This window comes from Ranitomeya variabilis, chromosome 3 (assembly GCF_051348905.1).
Source record: "Ranitomeya variabilis isolate aRanVar5 chromosome 3, aRanVar5.hap1, whole genome shotgun sequence".
In the NCBI taxonomy this organism is placed as follows: Eukaryota; Metazoa; Chordata; class Amphibia; order Anura; family Dendrobatidae; genus Ranitomeya; species Ranitomeya variabilis.
In genome coordinates, this window is record NC_135234.1 from 365,704,507 (window position 1) to 365,726,819 (window position 22,313).

The following is a 22,313-nucleotide window of genomic DNA, read 5'->3' on the forward strand; positions in this document are numbered from 1 at the left end:
CCTTCAACTTTGACCAAGTTTCCTGTGCCTTTGTAGCTCACACATCCCCAAAACATCAGCGATCCACCTCTGTGCTTTACAGTAGGAATGGTGTTCCATTCATCATAGGCCTTGTTGACCTCTCCCCAAATGTAACGTTTATGTTTGTGGCCAAAAAGTTCAATTTTGGTCTCATCACTCCAAATGACTTTGTTCCAGAAGTTTTGAGGCTTGACTCTGTGCTGTTTTGCATATTGCAGGCAATGGCATTTGCACAGTAATGGCTTTCTTATGGCGACTCGACCATGCAGCCCATTTTACTTCAAGTGCCTCCTTACTGTGCATCTTGAAACAGCCACACCTTAATTTTCAGAGAGTCCAGTATTTCAGCTGCTGTTATTTTTGGACAAAATTTTTGTTGGTCTACCTGATCGTGGTTTTGCTTTTACAGAGCCCCTGATTTTCCATTTGTTAATCACAGTTTGGATGCTGCAGACTGGCATTATCAATTCCTTGTATATCGTTTTGTATCCCTTTCCTGTTTTATACAGTTCAACTATCTTTTCCCGAAGATCCGTTAACAATTCTTTTGCTTTCCCCATGACTCACAATCCAGAAACATTAGTAGCTGGATGAAAGATGCAAGAGTCTGTCTGGATCCCAGAAGCTCACTCAGTTTTTATGTACACACACAGATTACAAGCAAACAGATCACATGTGAGGATATTACCTTTAGTAGCCATTCAAACCCGTTTGTGTCAACTTCTGTGCATGTTATCAGGTCAAAATCACCAGGGTATGTGAACTTTTGATCAGGGTCATATGGATGTTTTGGGTTGTCATTATGATTTAAAAAGAGAAAGCACAGTAGATTGACAATAAATGGCTTCACCCAACCACTACCCATGAGTGGAGAAATAGTCTTGGTGTTATCACTTGAGCACAACTATATCTATGTAATATATATATATATATATATATATATATATATATATATATATATATGTAGCAAAAAGAAAAAACTGAGCGGCACTGCCCCAAGAACCAAGGAAAACCGACTGCGGACTCTGCGTGGGAAACACAAATGGAGGGCTCCTTATTGCAAAATCAAGTGTGACCCCGGTGCTCCTCAACAGAAACAAAGTCCATGTATAAATGTTGTAGATGAGATAAAGTAATGAGGGCACTCACCGGTCTTCTGTAAAATCACTTCTTTATTTAGAACGTAACATCCAGAGTAAAGGCAGCGGCCGGGGGAGAGAGAGGGAGCAGGGGTGGACGACGGCCGTTTCGCGCTTGTCCTGCGCTTCTACGGGTCGATTAGTGTTCAGGGCTGGCAGCAGATATAGTGCACCGGACTGGACACCTCCCACCGCTCAGTCCCTCCCACCAACCGGAAACTACACTAAGCACACACTTAAAAAACATTAAAAGGACAATGTTAAAAACAAACAATAGTGGAGTATACACATTACGGGAAATACATTACAGCCGAAAATAAATGTATTATACAGAAAGAATTCAAACATGCCGCGCTCAGCAGAAACCAATCCTATCAATTCAATGGACCAGAAACTCCTACGCCGCCTACAGGAAGATGGACATATCAACCCTGTCATTGAAGCCAAGCGGACCCATGGCGCCGCTGCGCAGGATCCACCTGGCTTCACACCTCAAGAGGAGATTATCCAAATCGCCACCCTGAATAGGCAGGACAACCTTCTCAATGCCAGCAAAGGTAAGGCAATCGGTCCTGCCTCCATGTTTCTCCTTCATGTGAGTGATGAGACGCGGGACCCCTTTGCCGGACACTACAGACCTGCAATGTTCCCGAAAACGAATATACATCGGCCGTATGGTTTTGCCGATGTAAAAATACCTGCAGGGGCAAAAAACAATATACACTATGTGGTCAGTCTTACAGGTAATGAAATCATTGACCATATGGGATATGGGTCCTATCTGGAGATATCGATCTGTGAGATGTTGCGGACAACATGGGCAATGGCCGCACCTGAAATTCCCCTTAAGAGATACCCCTTTAAGCCAATTAGTACTAGGTTTAACTACCCGATTTCTTACTAATTTGTCCCGCAATCTGACACTCCTCCTGTTGGCTATAAGTGGGCCTCTAACAGCTATATCGGTTAGGTCTTTATCTCTTTCTAAAAGGTGCCAATTCTTTTTAATTGCCAGTCTGATTTGCTGATCCATGTTACCAAATTTAAAACAGAAGTTAAATCTTCTATTGTTCTCTTTTTTATGTGTTTGATGTGGAGGCGGTTTATTAACCTTAGGTATTATCCTCTCATTCGTTACTCTAGCTAGGGCTGATGTTAACACGCTCTCCGGGTAACCTCTATTTCTGAATCTCACCCTCATTTCCTCTGCTTGACGAGCGAACCCTTCATCAGTATTGTTCACCCTACTGGTCCTCAAAAATTGGCTGTATGGCACAGCCCGTTTGGTGTGCAGGGGGTGATAGCTGTTGTAGTGCATGAGTGTATTTACTGCAACCGGTTTTCGGAAAAGGGAGGTGCATATCCTACCATCTTTAATTTCTACCAGGACATCTAAAAACTCTAAACGTTCACCTCCGAACACCGATGTAAAGGTCATATTAAGATCATTAATGCCATTTAGGTATGTCACAAACTTATCAAAGGTTCCCTTAGGGCCATCCCAAATTATTACAATATCGTCGACATATCTACGGAAGTATTTGATATGCTGTAGAAATATGTTGTCATCTGAGTACACGTATCACTTGCTACCGGGGTTCCCCACCAGACCTCATTGGTATTACATCCCCAAAGTGCACAAATCCATCACATGCCCCCCGGGACGCCCCATAGTATCTGGGATAGGTTCGCTCACTGAGCCTCTATCCCAGTACTTGGATTGGTTGTTGCGCCCCATGCTGGAAAACATTCCGTCGTATCTGAAAGATACCAATTCTTTTCTGGATAGTTTACAAGGATTTGATTGGCAGGATGGCTTTTCATTGGCGTCGATTGACGTTGAAAGCCTCTATACCAGGATCCCACAAACAGCTGGGGTTAATACCATTAATACTATCTTGAAAACAACAGATAAAAGTGATAATTTCATTAATTTTGTTTGTGAAGGTCTGAAATTCATTTTGACTCACAACGTCTTCACTTTTCTTGAGGATTGGTATTTACAGCTAGAGGGCACTGCGATGGGGACCCCGGTAGCTTGCACTTTTGCGAATTTGTTCCTTGGATTTTTTGAAGAAAGATACGTGTACTCAGATGACAACATATTTCTACAGCATATCAAATACTTCCGTAGATATGTCGACGATATTGTAATAATTTGGGATGGCCCTAAGGGAACCTTTGATAAGTTTGTGACATACCTAAATGGCATTAATGATCTTAATATGACCTTTACATCGGTGTTCGGAGGTGAACGTTTAGAGTTTTTAGATGTCCTGGTAGAAATTAAAGATGGTAGGATATGCACCTCCCTTTTCCGAAAACCGGTTGCAGTAAATACACTCATGCACTACAACAGCTATCACCCCCTGCACACCAAACGGGCTGTGCCATACAGCCAATTTTTGAGGACCAGTAGGGTGAACAATACTGATGAAGGGTTCGCTCGTCAAGCAGAGGAAATGAGGGTGAGATTCAGAAATAGAGGTTACCCGGAGAGCGTGTTAACATCAGCCCTAGCTAGAGTAACGAATGAGAGGATAATACCTAAGGTTAATAAACCGCCTCCACATCAAACACATAAAAAAGAGAACAATAGAAGATTTAACTTCTGTTTTAAATTTGGTAACATGGATCAGCAAATCAGACTGGCAATTAAAAAGAATTGGCACCTTTTAGAAAGAGATAAAGACCTAACCGATATAGCTGTTAGAGGCCCACTTATAGCCAACAGGAGGAGTGTCAGATTGCGGGACAAATTAGTAAGAAATCGGGTAGTTAAACCTAGTACTAATTGGCTTAAAGGGGTATCTCTTAAGGGGAATTTCAGGTGCGGCCATTGCCCATGTTGTCCGCAACATCTCACAGATCGATATCTCCAGATAGGACCCATATCCCATATGGTCAATGATTTCATTACCTGTAAGACTGACCACATAGTGTATATTGTTTTTTGCCCCTGCAGGTATTTTTACATCGGCAAAACCATACGGCCGATGTATATTCGTTTTCGGGAACATTGCAGGTCTGTAGTGTCCGGCAAAGGGGTCCTGCGTCTCATCACTCACATGAAGGAGAAACATGGAGGCAGGACCGATTGCCTTACCTTTGCTGGCATTGAGAAGGTTGTCCTGCCTATTCAGGGTGGCGATTTGGATAATCTCCTCTTGAGGTGTGAAGCCAGGTGGATCCTGCGCAGCGGCGCCATGGGTCCGCTTGGCTTCAATGACAGGGTTGATATGTCCATCTTCCTGTAGGCGGCGTAGGAGTTTCTGGTCCATTGAATTGATAGGATTGGTTTCTGCTGAGCGCGGCATGTTTGAATTCTTTCTGTATAATACATTTATTTTCGGCTGTAATGTATTTCCCGTAATGTGTATACTCCACTATTGTTTGTTTTTATCATTGTCCTTTTAATGTTTTTTAAGTGTGTGCTTAGTGTAGTTTCCGGTTGGTGGGAGGGACTGAGCGGTGGGAGGTGTCCAGTCCGGTGCACTATATCTGCTGCCAGCCCTGAACACTAATCGACCCGTAGAAGCGCAGGACAAGCGCGAAACGGCCGTCGTCCACCCCTGCTCCCTCTCTCTCCCCCGGCCGCTGCCTTTACTCTGGATGTTACGTTCTAAATAAAGAAGTGATTTTACAGAAGACCGGTGAGTGCCCTCATTACTTTATCTCATCTACAACATTTATATATATATATATATATACATATATATATATATATATATATATATATATGTGTGTGTGTCACTGACATCCATATAGATATGCATACATATTAGTCCTTACACCCTAAGCTACATGCTATAGGTCCCACTCCGTATGAAACCATATATACTCACAAAGCCAAATAAATTAGTGGCACAAGGAATGTAGAAAAAAATCCAATAATTTTATTTATACAAAAAATTCATATAAAATCATATCAATGTATATAGGTACCTCAAAATAGAACTAGAGAGAGACAGCAAAATTAGGCACAGGAACAGTCCTAATAAATCCAATAAACGCTATATGGCACCCATAACACGTAGCTACAGCTGGATCATATGATCATCAGTAATCCAGTGATCTCAATATAATACTACATAGCCAAATGCTAACAACTTCTGTATCAGTGGCTCATGCAAGAGCGCTTAGTTATGACCATCTTCAAAAGCTGCAAAAATGACTCAGGGACCATAAAACAGTGCATATAATAGGTATAATACCTGTAGTGTGCCCAATTGCCATCATGTCCCACCCCGACGCGTGTTTTGCCTGTTCTTTGTCCGGGGGGCGTGTCTACTGGGGAGGCGAGAGGTCTTTTTAAATACCCCATAGCCAATCAAAAATGCCATTAGTAAAACCATGTGATTCTGATGAAAAAATGAGCCGACAGGGACAGTATATATAGTCCAGCAGGAGGTAGGGTTCCAAATAGTACCACCGATTTTTTTTTTTTTTTTACAGAGTTTGGAATTTTTTTTCACCACTTAGCTAAAAAAGAACCTAAATATGTTTGGTGTCTAGGAACTTGTAATGACCTGGAGAATGATAATGGCAGGTCAGTTTTAGCATATAGCGAACCTAGTAAAAAAACAAAACAAAAAAACAAGTGTGGGATTGCACTTTTTTTTGCAATTTCACCGCACTTGGAATTTTTTTCCCGTTTTCGAGTACACGACATGGTAAAACCAATGGTGTCGTTCAAAAGTACAACTCGTCCCGCAAAATATAAGCCCTCACATGGCCATATTGATTAAAAAATAAAAGGTATGGGTCTGGGAAGAAGGGGAGCAAAAAATGAAAATACAAAAAACAAAAAGTACCTCTGGTTGTTAAGGGTTTAAATGGCTCTGACCTTATCTTTTGTATTGTAGCATCTAATAAGCCTGTGCAAACTTCTTTGTGAAGGGAAGGGGAGCAGGGTCAGCTGTTGTGAATGGTGGATCCTATGCTATCACCTGTGTACCTGGACAGAAAGTATAAGTTAAAAAAGCCCATAGTGGGCCAGTGGGAAAACTGCACAAATACACTTTTTTAAATGAATCATGATATGAAAAAAAATACAAACATTGCCAACATTTTCTTAAAAATATATGTAACACAAAAACCTGACTTAAACAATAGGTCATTCTCTGATGATAGCTTTCCTTTAAATAAGTTTCCAGCCAGCAGAGCTATAAAAGCTACTCTGGAATATAGTGCAGGCTGTAGAACAAAAAAACGCACTTGTCTGATATATGCACTAGCGTCAGCAAACCTTTAAAGTCCTTTCTTGTGCAAAAGTTGCAAAACCTGAAAAAAAGATATATAAATTTGCTATTGACGGGTTCATATCAACCTACAGAATAAAGAAAACAAGGAAACATGACAATAATAAAAAACCTGTATAGAAAAGATAAAGAAAATATGGACATTTTTTTTGTTCTTTTTTTTTCCTTTGAAAGAGTTTAATAAAAGTGATCAAAAAGTCACATATAGTACAAAATAACAATTGAAAATTACAGCTTGTCACATAAGAACTAAGTCTTCATACAGGTCTGCTAATGGTCAATTGTGAACCTTATAGTTCTCAGATATGACAAATAATATTTGTCAGAGTGTATTAATAGTATAAAAGTAATAAATCATAAATAAAACTATATTTATTTGGTATTCACCTTATTCGTACTGACACAGAATAAAGTTAATGCCTTATTTGTGCAGCTGGCTGGAGAAATAGTGTAAAATGTATGCAAAATGCAAAATACAGAGGCAGAATTGTTGTTTCAGTCATGTTTCATCTCATAAAGAGTTGATAAAATTTTGGTAAATACAACTCGTCCCGAAAAAAAAAAAAAAAACAAGCCCTCATATGACTGTCGCTAAAACCATTAAAATGTTATGGCTTCTGGAACGTGATAATAGAAAAGTGAAAAAAAAAAGAGGTTTGTCATAAACGCCAAGAGGGGCTGTGATGCCAAGGGGTTAATGGCGTTTTCTTCTCAGCTGTTTGTATTTTCTGATACATTACTGTCATGTTACTGTAACTAACAAACATATTTCAAAACTTTTTTTAGTGGTTTAAACTGGAGCTGGGGATGGGCGTCCGCTGGGAGCAGCATATTAGCGGAATTTGGAACCTTGCACTTGGAGTTTTTGAAGCTGAGTGAATTGTCTGGAGACTCAGTGTTTATTGAGAAGGTAAAAGCTGTCACAATTTCATATTTTGCCTAAAGAAATGTGTCCTAGAATCGTAACCTTCTTCTGCAGCAACATGAATTCAAGTGATTGCGGAAGATACTGTTATTGCCTACTTCCAACATGAAGTTAACCATTTATTATTAAACATTGGTAATTTATTCCCTGTAGGTGAACACCATCCGAAGAATACTGAAGAAAATGGAGAAGCCTCATGGATTGTATCCTAATTATTTCAGTCCTGTGAGTGGGAGCTGGGTCCAACGTACGTACAAAAATCCAGATAATTTATAGAGACCTTTCAATATCTCTGCTCTTAGTTCAGATATGACTGTGCTTTGCTAAAATTAAAAGAGGATCTGTCAGTAGGAGCAACCCTCCAAAGCTGTCTACAGTATATGATCTTACAGGTCACAGGAAGCTGAATAAAATGATACCTTGATATCGGCCATCCGATGTCTTATTCCAGAGTTATCCACATTTTTTTTATATGAAAATGAGCTGTTAAGAGCTTATTTTAAATGAAAGGGGGAGTTACCAGTGTGTGACATGTAGATTAGGAGAGCAGACTGTCAGTCATTACATGTCTCACCACGTATAAAGACTGACAGCCTTTTTACCTGATTTACATATCTCACACTGGTAATGCCTCCTTTTATTTAAAATAAGGTCTGTAGTCAGATTGTCATGAAGATAAGTGTCCAAAGATCTTAACAGCTCATTTATATATTAAGAAAAACATGGAATTCTTTCTCTCGACCAAGACAGCGGATCGCAGATATTAAGTTATCATTTTATTCAGCTTCCTACGACCTACATACCCAAGTAGATGGCTTAGAGAAGGGCTACTCCTACTGATCGTCCCTTTAATAAGTAGCAGAATAACATACATTTTTGCAAAAGTATTCACTAAGTATTTAGTGATGAGCGAATAGCATTGTTTTTGGCATGCTTGGAGATTTCGCTTTCGGCTCTCAGCTGCATGATTTACAGCTGCTGGACACGCTGAATACATGTGGGAATTTCCTAACAAACAGGCAACCCCCAAATGTATTCAGCCTGGCTAGCAGCCGTAAATCATGCAGCTGAGGCGACAAAACTAAACCTCCGAGCACTAACAAACGAGTATACTCTCTCATCACTAATTACAACCTGTGTTTAAATATTTTTGTAATCCGATTTGTGTGTGATGTATCAGCACTAAATTGTCTAAATTGGTGAAGTGAAATGAGAAACATATAGTCATAAATTACATTTATGGGATCAAATAACTGAAAATTGGCATATGCATATGTATTCACCCCTTTTGCTATGAAGCAATCTAAGTGTCACACTGTCAGTATATGCACACCTTTACTGAAAGGCCACAGAGGCTGCTACACTATTAACCCCTTTCTGACATTAGACGTACTATCCCGTCTAGGTGGGGTGCGCCCGTATGACCACCGACAGGATAGTACGTCATATACGATCGGCCGCGCTCACGGGGGGAGCGCGGCCGATCGCGGCCGGGTGTCAGCTGACTATCGCAGCTGACATTCGGCACTATGTGCCAGGAGCGGTCACTGACCGCCCCCGGCACATTAACCTTCGGCACACTGCGATCAAAGATGATCACAGTGTTTCGGCGGTATAGGGAAGCATCGCGCAGGGAGGGGGCTCCCTTAGGGTTTCCCTGAGACCCCCGAAGCAACGCGATGTGATCGCGTTGCTCCGAGGGTCTCTTACCTCCTCCTCCCTGCAGCAGGCCCAAATCCAAAATGGCCACGGGGCTGCATCCGGGTCCTGCAGGGAGGTGGCTTCACAGCTCCTGCTCAGAGCAGGCATCGGGAAGCCTCCAGGAGTGCACGTCAGATCGCCGATCTGACACAGTGCACAGCAAAGTGTCAGATCAGCAATCTTACACTAGAACATGATGCCCCCCGGTGCAATGTTATAGTGTAAAAAAAAAAATATTCACATGTGTAAAAAAATTAAAAAAAATTCCTATATATATATATATACTAGCTGTACTACCTGGCTTCGCCCGGGTTAATGACTGCTGTTAGCAAAATAGAATGTGATAACAAAAATGTATTCTGCACACAAAAACCACAAAACAAATAGATAGAAATGTAATTATTAAAAGGCAAAAACGAAGCTAATAGAAGAATTTCACAACATATATTAGCTTTGTTATACTGAGAATGTCTCTGTTGCCTATATTAACCAATCAGAGCTCAGATTAATTAACTGTAGCAAAATAGAAGCTGAGCTGTGATTGGTTGCTATTGGCAGCCTGATAAATCCCCAGCCAACAGTAAGCCCTCCCCCCTGGCAGTATATATTAGCTCACACATACACATAATAGACTGGTCATGTGACTGACAGCTGCCGGATTCCTATATGGTACATTTGTTGCTCTTGTAGTTTGTCTGCTTATTAATCAGATTTTTATTTTTGAAGGACAATACCAGACTTGTGTGTGTTTTAGGGCGAGTTTCGTGTGTCAAGTTGTGTGTGTTGAGTTGCGTGTGGCGACATGCATGTAGCGACTTTTGTGAGATGAGTTTTGTGTGGCGACATGCGTGTAGCAACATTTTGTGTGTCGAGTTGCATGTGACAGGTTAGTGTAGCAAGTTGTGTGCAGCAAGATTTGTGCATGGCGAGTTTTGCGCGTGGCGAGTTTTATGTGTGGTGCGTTTTGAGTATGTGCAAGTTTTGTGTGAGGCAACTTTTGCATGTGGTGCAACTTTTGTACATGTGGCAATTTTTCTGTGTGTGCAAATTTTGCATGAGGTGAGTTTTCCATGAGGTGAGTTTTGCACGTGTGGCGAGTTTTGCGTGAGCCTAGTTTTGCATATGGAGAGTTTTGCATGTAGCGAGTTTTGCGCGTGGTGAGTTTTGAGTGGTGACTTTTGTGTTTCGACTTTTATGTGGCAAGGTTGGTGTATGTGTGGTGAAATGTGCGCTGAGGGTCGTATATGTGTTCAAGCACGTGGTAGTGTGTGGCGCATTTTGTGTTTGTGTTCATATCCCCGTGTGTGGTGAGTATCCCATGTCGGGGCCCCACCTTAGCAACTGTACGGTATATACTCTTTGGCGCCATCGCTCTCATTCTTTAAGTCCCCATTGTTCACATCTGGCAGCTGTCAATTTTCCTCCAACACTTTTCCCTTCACTTTTTCCCCATTATGTAGATAGGGGCAAAATTGTTTGGTGAATTGGAATGCGCAGGGTTAAAATTTCACCTCACAACATAGCCTATGACGCTCTCAGGGTCCAGACGTGTGACTGTGCAAAATTTTGTGGCTGTAGCTGCGACGGTGCAGATGCCAATCCCGGACATACACACATACATACACACATACACACATTCAGCTTTATATATTAGATATACCTGTGTGTCATCTCACCTATATATAGTATATATCTGTGTGTCATCTCCTCCTGTATATAGTATATACCTGTATGTAATTTTCTCCTATACATAGCATATACCTGTATGTCATCTCCTACTGTATATACTATATACCTGTAGGTAATCTGCTCCTGTATATAGTATATACCTGTATGTCATCTCCTGCTGTATGTAGTATGTACCTGTATGTCATCTCCTCCTCTATATAGTATATACCTGTGTGTCATCTCTCCTGTATATAGTATATATCTGTGTCATCTCCTCCTGTATATAGTATATACATGTGTGTCATCTCCCCTGTAAATAGTATATACCTGTGTGTCATCTCCTCCTGTATATAGTATATATCTGTATGTCATCTCCTCCTGTATTAGACCTCGTTCACACGTTATTTGGTCAGTATTTTTACCTCAGTATTTGTAAGCTAAATTGGCAGCCTGATAAATCCCCAGCCAACAGTAAGCCCACCCCCTGGCAGTATATATTAGCTCACACATACACATAATAGACTGGTCATGTGACTGACAGCTGCCGGATTCCTATATGGTACATTTGTTGCTCTTGTAGTTTGTCTGCTTATTAATCAGTTTTTATTTTTGAAGGATAATACCAGACTTGTGTGTGTTTTAGGGCGAGTTTCGTGTGTCAAGTTGTGTGTGTTGAGTTGCGTGTGGCGACATGCATGTAGCGACTTTTGTGAGATGAGTTTTGTGTGACGACATGCATGTAGCAACTTTTTGTGTGTCGAGTTGCATGTGACAGGTTAATGTAGCAAGTTGTGTGCAGCAAGTTTTGCGCATGGCGAGTTTTGCACGTGGCGAGTTTTATGTGTGGTGCCTTTTGAGTATGTGCAAGTTTTGTGTGAGGCAACTTTAGCATGTGTTGCAACTTTTGTGCATGTGGCAATTTTTCCGCGTATGCAAGTTTTGCGTGTGGCGAGTTTTCCATGAGGTGAGTTTTGCACGTGTGGCGAGTTTTGCATGTGGAGAGTTTTGTGCGTGGCGAGTTTTGATCGGCGACTTTTGTGTTTCGACTTTTGTGTTTCGACTTTTATGTGGCGAGGTTGGTGTATGTGTGGTGAAATGTGCGCTGAGGGTGGTATATGTGTTCGAGCACGTGGTAGTGTGTGGCGCATTTTGTGTGTGTGTTCATATCCCCGTGGTGGTGTGGTGATTATCCCATGTCGGGGCCCCACCTTAGCAACTGTACAGTATATACTCTTTGGCGCCATCGCTCTCATTCTTTAAGTCCCCCTTGTTCACATCTGGCAGCTGTTAATTTGCCTCCAACACTTTTCCTTTCATTTTTTCCCCATTATGTAGATAGGGGCAAAATTGTTTGGTGAATTGGAAAGCGCGGGGTTAAAATTTCACCTCACAACATAGCCTTGACGCTCTCGGGGTCCAGACGTGTGACTGTGCAAAATTTTGTGCCTGTAGCTGCGACGCCTCCAACACTTTTCCTTTCACTTTTTCCCCATTATGTAGATAGGGGCAAAATTGTTTGGTGAATTGGAAAGCGCGGGGTTAAAATTTCACCTCACAACATAGCCTATGACGCTCTCGGGGTCCAGACGTGTGACTGTGCAAAATTTTGCGGCTGTAGCTGCGACGGTTCAGATGCCAATCCCGGACATACACACATACATACATACATACATACACACATTCAGCTTTATATATTAGATATATATAATTAGAACAATATATATATTGTTCCTATAAATACATTTATTTATCTAAATTAAAAAAAACAATAAAAGTACACATATTTAGTATCGCCGTGTCCATAACGACCTGACCTATAAAACTGTCTCACTAGTTAACCCCTTCAGTGAACACCGTAAAAAAAAAAAAAAAAAAAAAAACAGGCAAAAACAACGCTTTATTATCATACCGCCAAACAAAAAGTGGAATAACATGTGATCAAAAAGACGGATATTGATAACCATGGTACCGCTGAAAACATCATTTTGTCCCGCAAAAAACGAGCCTCCATACAGCATAATCAAAGAAAAAATAAAAAAGTTATAGTCCTCAGAATAAAGCGATGCAAAAATAATTATTTTTTCTATAAAATAGTTTTTATCGTATAAAAGCACCAAAACATAAAAAAATGATATAAATGAGGTATCGCTGTAATCGTACTGACCCGAATAATAAAACTGCTTTATCAATTTTACCAAAAGCGGAACGATATAAATGCCTCCCCCAAAAGAATTTCATGAATAGCTGGTTTTTGGTCATTCTGACTCACAAAAATCAGAATAAAAAGCGATCAAAAAATGTCACGTGCCCAAAAATGTTACCAATAAAAACGTCAACTCGTCCCGCAAAAAACAAGACCCCACATGACTCTGTGGACCAAAATATGGAAAAATTATAGCTCTCAAAATGTGGTAATGCAAAAAATATTTTTTGCAATAAAAAGCGTCTTTTAATGTGTGACGGCTGCCAATCATAAAAATCCGCTAAAAAAACAGCTATAAAAGTAAATCAAACCCCCCTTCATCACCCCCTTAGTTAGGGAAAAATTAAAAAAATGTATTTATTTCTATTTTCCCGTTAGGGTTAGGGTTAGGGCTAGAGTTAGGGCTAGGGTTAGGGTTAGGGCTAGGGTTAGGGCTAGGGTTAGGGCTAGGGTTAGGTCTAGGGTTAGGGCTAGAGTTAGGGCTAGGGTTAGGGCTAGGGTTAAGGTTAGGGCTAGGGTTAGGGTTAGGGATAGGGCTAGGGTTAGGGCTAGGGTGGGGCTAGGGTTTGGTTTAGGGCTAGGGTTAGGGATAGGGCTAGTGTTAGGGTTAGGGCTAGGGTTAGGGCTAGTGTTAAGGCTACAGTTAGGGTTGGGGCTAAAGTTAGGGTTAGGGTTGGGGCTAAAGTTAGGGTTTGGATTACATTTACGGTTGGGAATATGGTTGGGATTAGGGTTAGGGGTGTGTCAGGGTTAGGGGTGTGGTTAGGGTTACCGTTGGGATTAGGGTTAGGGATGTGTTTGGATTAGGGTTTCAGTTATAATTGGGGGGTTTCCACTGTTTAGGCACATCAGGGGCTCTCCAAACGCGACATTGCGTCCGATCTTAATTCCAGCTAATTCTGCGTTGAAAAAGTAAAACAGTGCTCCTTCCCTTCCGAGCTCTCCCATGCGCCCAAACAGGGGTTTACCCCAACATTTGGGGTATCAGCGTACTCAGGACAAATTTTACAACAACCTTTGGGGTCCAATTTCTCCTGTTACCCTTGGGAAAATACAAAACTGGGGGCTAAAAAATAATTTTTGTGGAAAAAAAAGGATTTCTTATTTTCACGGCTCTGCGTTATAAACTGTAGTGAGACACTTGGGGGTTCAAAGACCTCACAACACATCTAGATAAGTTCCTTTGGGGGTCTAGTTTCCAATATGGGGTCACTTGTGGGGGGTTTCTACTGTTTAGGTACATTAGGGGCTCTACAAATGCAATGTGACACCTGCAGACCAATCCATCTAAGTCTGCATTCCAAATGACGCTCCTTCCCTTCCGAGCTCTGCCATGCGCTCAAACACTGGTTCCCCCCACATATGGGGAATCAGCGTACTCAGGACAAATTGGACAACAACTTTTGTGGTCCAATTACAACTGTTACCCTTGGAAAAATACAAAACTGGAGGCTAAAATATAATTTTTGTGAAAACAAAATAATTTTTATTTTCACGGCTCTGCGTTATAAACTTTAGTGAAACACTTGGGGGTTCAAAGTTCTCACAACACATCGAGATAAGTTCCTTTGGGGGTCTAGTTTCCAATATGGGCTCACTTGTGGGGGGTTTCTACTGTTTAGGTACATTAGGGGCTCTGCAAACGCAATGTGACACCTGCAGACCAATCCATCTAAGTCTGCATTCCAAATGACGCTCCTTCCCTTCCGTGCTCTGCCATGTTCTCAAACGGTGGTTCCCCCCACATATGGGGTATCAGCGTACTCAGGACAAATTGGACAACAACTTTTAGGGTTCAATTTCAACTGTTACCCTTGTAAAAATACAAAACTGGGGGCTAAAAAATAATTTTTGTGGAAAAAAAAGAGAATTTTTATTTTCACGGCTCTGCGTTATAAACTGTAGTCAAACACTTGGGGGTTCAAAGCTCACACAACACATCTAGATGAGTTCGTTAGGGGGTCTACTTTCCAAAATGGTGTCACTTGTGGGGGGGTTTCAATATTTAGGCACATCAGGGGCTCTCCAAACACAACATGGCGTCCCATCTCAATTCCAGTCAATTTTGCATTGAAAAGTCAAATGGCGCTCCTTCGCTTCCGAGCTCTGCGATGCGCCCAAACAGTGGTTTACCCCCACATATGGGGTATCGGCGTACTCAGGACAAATTGTACAACAACTTTTCGGGTCCATTTTCTCCTGCTACCCTTGGTAAAATAAAATAAATTGGAGCTGAATAAATATTTTTTTTTGTGAAAAAAAGTTAAATGTTCATTTTTATTTAAACATTCCAAAAATTCCTGTGAAACACCTGAAGGGTTAATAAACTTCTTGAATGTGGTTTTGAGCACCTTGAGGGGTGCAGTTTTTAGAATGGTGTCACACTTGGTTATTTTCTATCATATAGACCCCTCAAAATGACTTCAAATGATATGTGGTCCCTAAAAAAAAATGGTGTTGTAAAAATGAGAAATTGCTGGTAAACTTTTAACCCTTATAACTCCCTAACGTAAAAAAAAAATTTTGGTTCCAAAAATGTGCTGATGTAAAGTAGACATGTGGGAAATGTTGCTTATTAAGTATTTTGTGTGACATATCTCTGTGATTTAATTGCATAAAAATTCAAAGTTGGAAAATTGCAAAATTTTCAAATTTTTTGCCAAATTTCCGTTTTTTTCACAAATAAACGCAGGTATTATCAAAGAAATGTTACCAATATCATGAAGTACAATATGTCACAAGAAAACAGTGTCAGAATCACGGGGATTCGTTGAAGCGTTCCAGAGTTATAATCTCATAAAGGGACAGTGGTCAAAATTGTAAAAATTGGCCTGGTCATTAACGTGCAAACCACCCTTTCGGGGTAAAGGGGTTAAGCAAAAGGTACCACTAACCAAACACTGCCATGAAGATCAAGGGGATCTCCAAGCAAATCAGGGACAAAGTTGTTGAGAGATAGAAGTCAGGTTTGGGTTTATAAAAAAAATAACCGATTTTCATCAAATGCAAAGAACATGGTACCACAAGAAACCTGCCAAAATAGGGCCACCCACCAAATCTCGGAGCCCCAGTAAGGAGGGCAATAATTAAGCAGCACAGAGACCAAAGGTAGCACTGAAGTGGCTGCAGAGGTTCCAAGCAGAGACTGGAGTATCTGTCCATACGACCATAATAAGCCGTGCACGCCTTTATGGAAGAGTGGGCAGAAGCCATTGCTTACACACAAAAATTGTAAGACTAGTTTTGAGTTTGCCACAGACATGTGGGAGACTGTGAGACTCCCCAAATGTATGGAGGAAGGTGCTGTGGTCAGATGAGACCTAAATTGAACATTTTGGCCTCCACAGTTAACTCTATGTCTGGCAACAAACCAACAAAGCTCATCTCCCCAAGAACATCATACCCACAGTGAACCAAGGTGGTGGCAGCATCATGCTGTGGGGATCTTTTTCGTAAGCAGGGACAGGGAAATTGGTCCTAGTTGAGGTGAAGATGGATGGTGTGAAATACAGGGATGTTCTTGAGCAAAATCTGTTTTAGTTTGTCAGTGATTTGATACTGGGACGGAGGTTCACCTTTTAAGAAGACGATGACCCAAAACATTCTGCTACAGCAACACTTGAGTGGTTTAAGGGGAACAGGGCTGGTTTTAGACAAAGTGAGGCCCTGGAAAACAGTTTAAAGTGGGGCCCCAAATGCTCACATATTGTACCATCACACAGAAACATTTCTGTATTTACATGCGCTGAGTTCAGGCCATTAAACGAGCATGATCGACAATATTGAAGTCATTCGATGCTTGTTTCCTGACCTCTTTACACCGGCTGAAGAATGATGGGTACAGATAGTCCTCGATACAGTATAATGCAGGTCCCATATATTACAATGCACTGACCATGGTCCTTGATAACAGTATAAAGCAGCCCTCCTCAGAGTATAATGCAGCCCCTTCAGAGTATAATGCAGCCCTGCACACACACACAGTATAATGTAGCCCCTCAAGAGTATAAAGCAGCCCCCTCAGAGTATACTGCAGCTCCCCTCATAAGTTTAATCAACCCCGCTTATAGAGTATAATGCAGCCGCCTCATAGAGTATAATGCAGAACCACACACAGTATAATGCAGCCCCCTCAGAGTATAATGCATCCCACTCAGAATATACTGCAGCCCCCTCATAGAGTATAATCCAGCCCTCCCTAATAGAGTATAATCCAGCCCTCCCTCATAGTGTAATGCAGCCACGTCATAGAGAAAAATGCTGCCCCACACACACACAGTATAGTGCATCCCCATCAGAGTATAATGAAGTCCCCCTAGAGTATAATGCAGTTCCACACACAGTATAATGCAGCCCCCCACACACAGTATAATGCAGCTCCCCCACACCTAGTATAATGCAGCCGCCCACACACACACTATGAGGCAGCTCCCCACACACAACATAATGCAGCCCCCACACACAGTATAGGGCAGCCCGCACACACAGTATAGTGCAATCCCCCTCCCCACACACACAGTATAATGCAGCCCCCCACACCGATGGAGCCACAAACACAGTATAGTGCAGCTCCCACACACACACACAGTATAGTGCAGCCCTCACACATGGTATAGAGCAGCCCCCACACACAGTAGAGTGTAGCCCCACACAGTACACACAGTATAGTGCAGCCCCCACACACATAGCAGCCACACACGCACACCTTACCTCTCCTCCTCGTTCTCCCGCTGCTACATCAGCTGCTGGCACATGCTGGGTCAGAGGCAGAGGGGGAATGATGGGAGAGGGAGCGTCATCTGACGCTCTCTCCTCCATCACTGCTTTCAATTGAATCGGCATCTATGATGCTGATAATGCGCGATGCTGGAGGTAGACAGAGCAGGGCCCCTCTTACTCATTGGCTCCGTAGCGGCCACGTGGTGTGTCACTATTAGCGGCACGTTACTGGCTGAGGGCCTCTGGAGGAGCAGGGGCCCTAGGCAGCTGCCTGGTCTGCCTGCCCCTAACGCCGGCCATGAAGGGGAAACAAGTAAATGTTTTGGAGTGGCCTAGTCAATGCCGAGACCTAATGGAACTGTTGCACACCTGGCAGCTTTTATGTGTAAGTCCTATCCTAGCTAATAGGAAACATGTCTGATGCAAGTAGTAATAATTTGCACAGAATCATAGCCAAGTTTTCATTAAAGAGACTGCATCACCAGGTTTTCACTACCCTATCTGAGAGTAGCATGATGTAAGGACAGAGAACCTGATTCCAGCTATGTGTTACCTACTTAATGCTTGCATTGTTTTGATAAAAACGGTTTAATCTGCTGCACATCTTGTAGTTCTCTCAATGCTGAACTCTTTATAATCACACACACCACTGATTGATAGCTTTCTGTTTACACTGTGCATAGGCAGAAAGCTGCCAATTAGTAGTGGGTGCGGGGTTATACAGAGCACATGAATTTGGAGGAATATATGGCAGTAGGTTTACTAGTTTAGTCTAGAAATAACGTCCTGTATAAAACTGATTTTATCAAAGCTAAACATGCAGACAAATGAGTGACACATTCCTGGAATCAGGGTCTCTATCTTTATATTCTGGTCAGAGAAAAATGTATGCTGTTACAGGATTCACAAGTTTGGAATAAAAAGTTAACATTTTGTAAGATGCTCTACATTTTTTGGATCCCATGCTGGCAAAAATAAATTTGGAATATATTATATATTAGAGATGAGCAAATCGATTTGTGTTTAGACTACATGAAAGAAGGATAATTTCCTGCTGATAAAACTGATTTTAAAAAACTACATAAGCAGCCCAGTAAGTGACATATCATTAGAATCAGGGTCTCTGACACTGCATTATGCTGCTTTCAGATTAGGTAGCAAAAACCTGGCAAAAATTAGATTGACCCCCAGCCAGCACTTTTACTGCCCTAGAAGAGTAAAGGGGGGAATTATTTACTTTTGATAAAACATAAATATCTTTACAACCATGCATTGTAAGTGATTTCCATAATTACATGACTTTTCACTCTAGGTGTTGCAATTTAAATGTTTTATCAATGAATAAAATTATATTTTTGACCTTTTTTATTCTTGTATTAAAAAATACAAGAATAAAAAAGGTCAAAAATATAATTTTATTCATTGATAAAACATTTAAATTGCAACACCAAGAGGGAAAAGTCATATAATTATGGAAATCACAGGATTGAAAGACATGTTAATGATATGTAAAAGATGAAGAAAAAGAAAATGTTCAAAACATCTAAATTTATTTGGTAGCAAGCACAGCATAAATCACAATTGTTTTGTCTAGGGAGACAAACATTGTAGAATTAAAATGTCTGTCACCTTGTTACACTGAGGCCAGTCTCACACGTCCAGATAATTCCGGTACCGGAAAAATCGGTACCGGAGTTATCCGTGTCCGTGTGTCCGTGTGCTCACGTGGCACATCAGTGTGGCACACATGCGGCAGCCGTGTGCCGCCCGTGTGCCCACTGAGGACCACACAGACCATGCAGGAGACAGCGCTAGAGTTAAGCGCTGTCCCCAGAGTGTGGTGCTGAAGCCGACATTCATTCCTTCTCCCCAGCAGTGTTCGCTGGAGAGAAGGAATGAAAAATCAATGTTTTTTTGTGTTTAAAATAAAGTTCCTGGTCACAAAACCCGCCTCCCACCCCCTGTGCGCCCGCCGGCTGGCATTAAAATACTCACCCAGCTCCCGCGATGTCTCCTGTCAGAGCCGGCAGCTTATCCTGTGTGAGTGGTCACGTGGTGCCGTTCATTACAGTGATGAATATGCGGCTCCACCTCCCATAGGGGTGGAGCCGCATATTCATCACTGTAATGAGCACCACCACATGACCGCTCACACAGGACAAGCTGCGGCGCTGAGAGGAAGCATCGCGGGAGCTGGGTGAGTATTTTAGTGCAAGCGGGCAGGCGCACAGGGGGTGGGAGGCGGGAGGTGACCAGGAACTTTATTTTAAACACACAAAAAGCAAAAAACATTGATTTTTCATTCCTTCTCTCCAGCGAACACTGCTGGGGAGAAGGAATTAATGCCGGCTTCAGCACCACACGCTGGGGATAGCGCTCAACTCTAGCGCTGTCTCCTGCACGGTCTGTGTGGTCCTCAATAGGCACACGGACAGCACATGGACGGCATCCGTGTGCAGTACGTGTTGACACGCACCCATTGACTTTAATGGGTCCGTGTGATCCGTGTTCTCCCACGAACACTGACATGTCTCTGTGTTTTTCAAACGGACACATGGTCCGTGAAAACACGCTGACATGTGTAGAGACACATTTATTTTAATGTGTCTACGTGAGTCAGTGTCTCCGGTACGTGAGAAAACTGTCACCAAACGTACCGGAGCCACTGACGTGTGAAACAGGCCTGACAGAAAGCTGTCCTAGAATGTTAGGAGACATTCTGATATGGAAATTAGATTGTGAGCCCCAATGGGGACAGTGATGATAATATCTTTAACCCCTTAACGACCGCCGATACGCCTTTTAACGGCGGCCACTAAGGTCACTTAAACCACGGCGCCGTTAATTAACGGCGCTGTGGAAAAAGTGAATAGCGCCCCCCAGAGTCGGATTTTCTCTGGGGTCTCGGTTGCCAAGGGTAGCCGAGACCCCAGAGAACATGATTCGGGGGGTGTTTACCGACCCCCGAGTTGCGATCGCCGGTAATTAACCGTTTACCGGCGGTCGCAACAAAAAAAAAAAAAAACGCGATTTGCCATTTAATTTCTCTGTCCTCCGATGTGATCGCACATCAGAGGACAGAGAAATAGTGTCCCCGATGGCCCCCAATGGCCCCCCAATACTCACCTATCTCCCCCGGTGCTCCTCGTGGCTCCCGATGGGCGCCACCATCTTTTTTCCGGGAAAAAATGGCGGGCGCATGCGCAGTGCGGCCGCCGCCCGGCAGCCAGAAGATCTTTGGGGTCCCCCGGCAGCCGAGACCCCAAAGAACATGATCGGGGTCGGTTTTTACCGACCCCTGTTTTGCGATCGCCGGTAATTAACTGTTTACCGGCGACCGCAAAAAAAAAAAAAAAAGCGATCTGTAATTCTCTGTCCTCTGATGTGATCGCACATCAGAGGACAGAGAAATAGGGGGATTCGGGGACCCTATCATACTCACCCGGTGTCCCCGGGTCCTCCTGCGTCTCCTCTTGCCGGCCGGCTTCTTCCTCTGCAAAGAAAATGGCGGGCGCATGCGCAGTGCGCCCGCCATCTGCTGCCATCTGCCGGCCGGCAGGAGAGACGAGTTGGGGCTAAAATTAGGGTTAGGGCTAGGGTTAGGGCTAGGGTTAGGGTTAGGGTTAGGGCTAGGGTTAGGGCTAGGGTTAGGGCTAGGGTTGGGGCTAAATTTAGGGTTAGGGCTAGGGTTAGGGTTAGGCTACTTTCACACTAGCGTTTTTTGGCTTCCGTCGCAATGCGTCGTTTGAGAAAAAACGCATCCTGCAAAAGTGCTTGCAGGATGCGTTTTTTTCTCCATTGACTTGCATTAGCGACACATTGCGACGGATTGCCACACGTCGCATCCATCGTGCGACAGATGCGTCGTGCTTTGGCGGACCGTCGGCACAAAAAACGCTACATGTAACTTTTTTGTGCGACGTGTCCGCCATTTCTGACCGCGCATGCGTGGCCGCAACTCCGCCCCCGCCTCCCCGCACCTCACGATAGGGCAGCGGATGCGTTGAAAAAACAGCATCCTCTCCACCCGTTGTGCGGCGCTTACAACGCTAGCGTCGGTACGTCGGCCCGACACACTGCGATGGGCCGAGTACGACGCTAGTGTGAAAGTAGCCTTAAGCTTCTTTCACACTTGCGTCGGTACGGGGCGGTCGCAATGCGTGAGCCCGACGTACCGACGCACGTTGTGAAAATTGTGCACAACGTGGGCTGTGGATGCAGTTTTTCAACGCATCCGCTGCCCAGTCTATGTCTTGGGGAGGAGGGGGCAGAGATACGGCCACGCATGCGCGGAAATAGCGGACGCGACGTACAAAAAAAAGTTACATTGAACTTTTTTTGTGACGACGGTCCGCCAAAACACAACGGATCCAGTGCACGATGGACGCGACGTGTGGCCATCCGTCGGTAATACAAGTCTATGGGCAAAAAAGGCATCCTGTGGGCTCATTTGCAGGATCCGTTTTTTGTCCAAAACGACGGATTGTGACGGATGCCACACGACGCAAGTGTGAAAGTAGCCTTAGGGTTAGGGTTGGGGCTAAAGTTAGGGCTAGGGTTAGGGTTAAATTTAGGGTTAGGATTGGGGCTAAAGTTAGGGTTAGGGCTAGGGTTGGGGCTAAAATTAGGGTTAGGGTTGGGGCTAAAGTTAGGGATAGAGTTGGGATTAGGGTTAG

General features: G+C 43.0%; 1 protein-coding gene across 2 annotated transcripts in view; it reads left to right on the forward strand.

Moving 5' to 3' along the window:
* Positions 1–22,313, forward strand: part of LOC143816023 (mannosyl-oligosaccharide 1,2-alpha-mannosidase IA-like) — a 284,363-nt gene that overhangs the window by 125,345 nt on the left and 136,705 nt on the right. For both annotated transcript variants that reach the window (XR_013223873.1, XM_077295925.1), the window contains exons 7-8: positions 7,208–7,331; positions 7,500–7,593. Coding sequence is in view for 1 of the 2 variants with exons in the window: in XM_077295925.1 (XP_077152040.1) it covers positions 7,208–7,331; positions 7,500–7,593 (218 nt within the window). In the remaining variant the exon portion in view is untranslated. The remainder of the gene's footprint in view (positions 1–7,207; positions 7,332–7,499; positions 7,594–22,313) is intronic.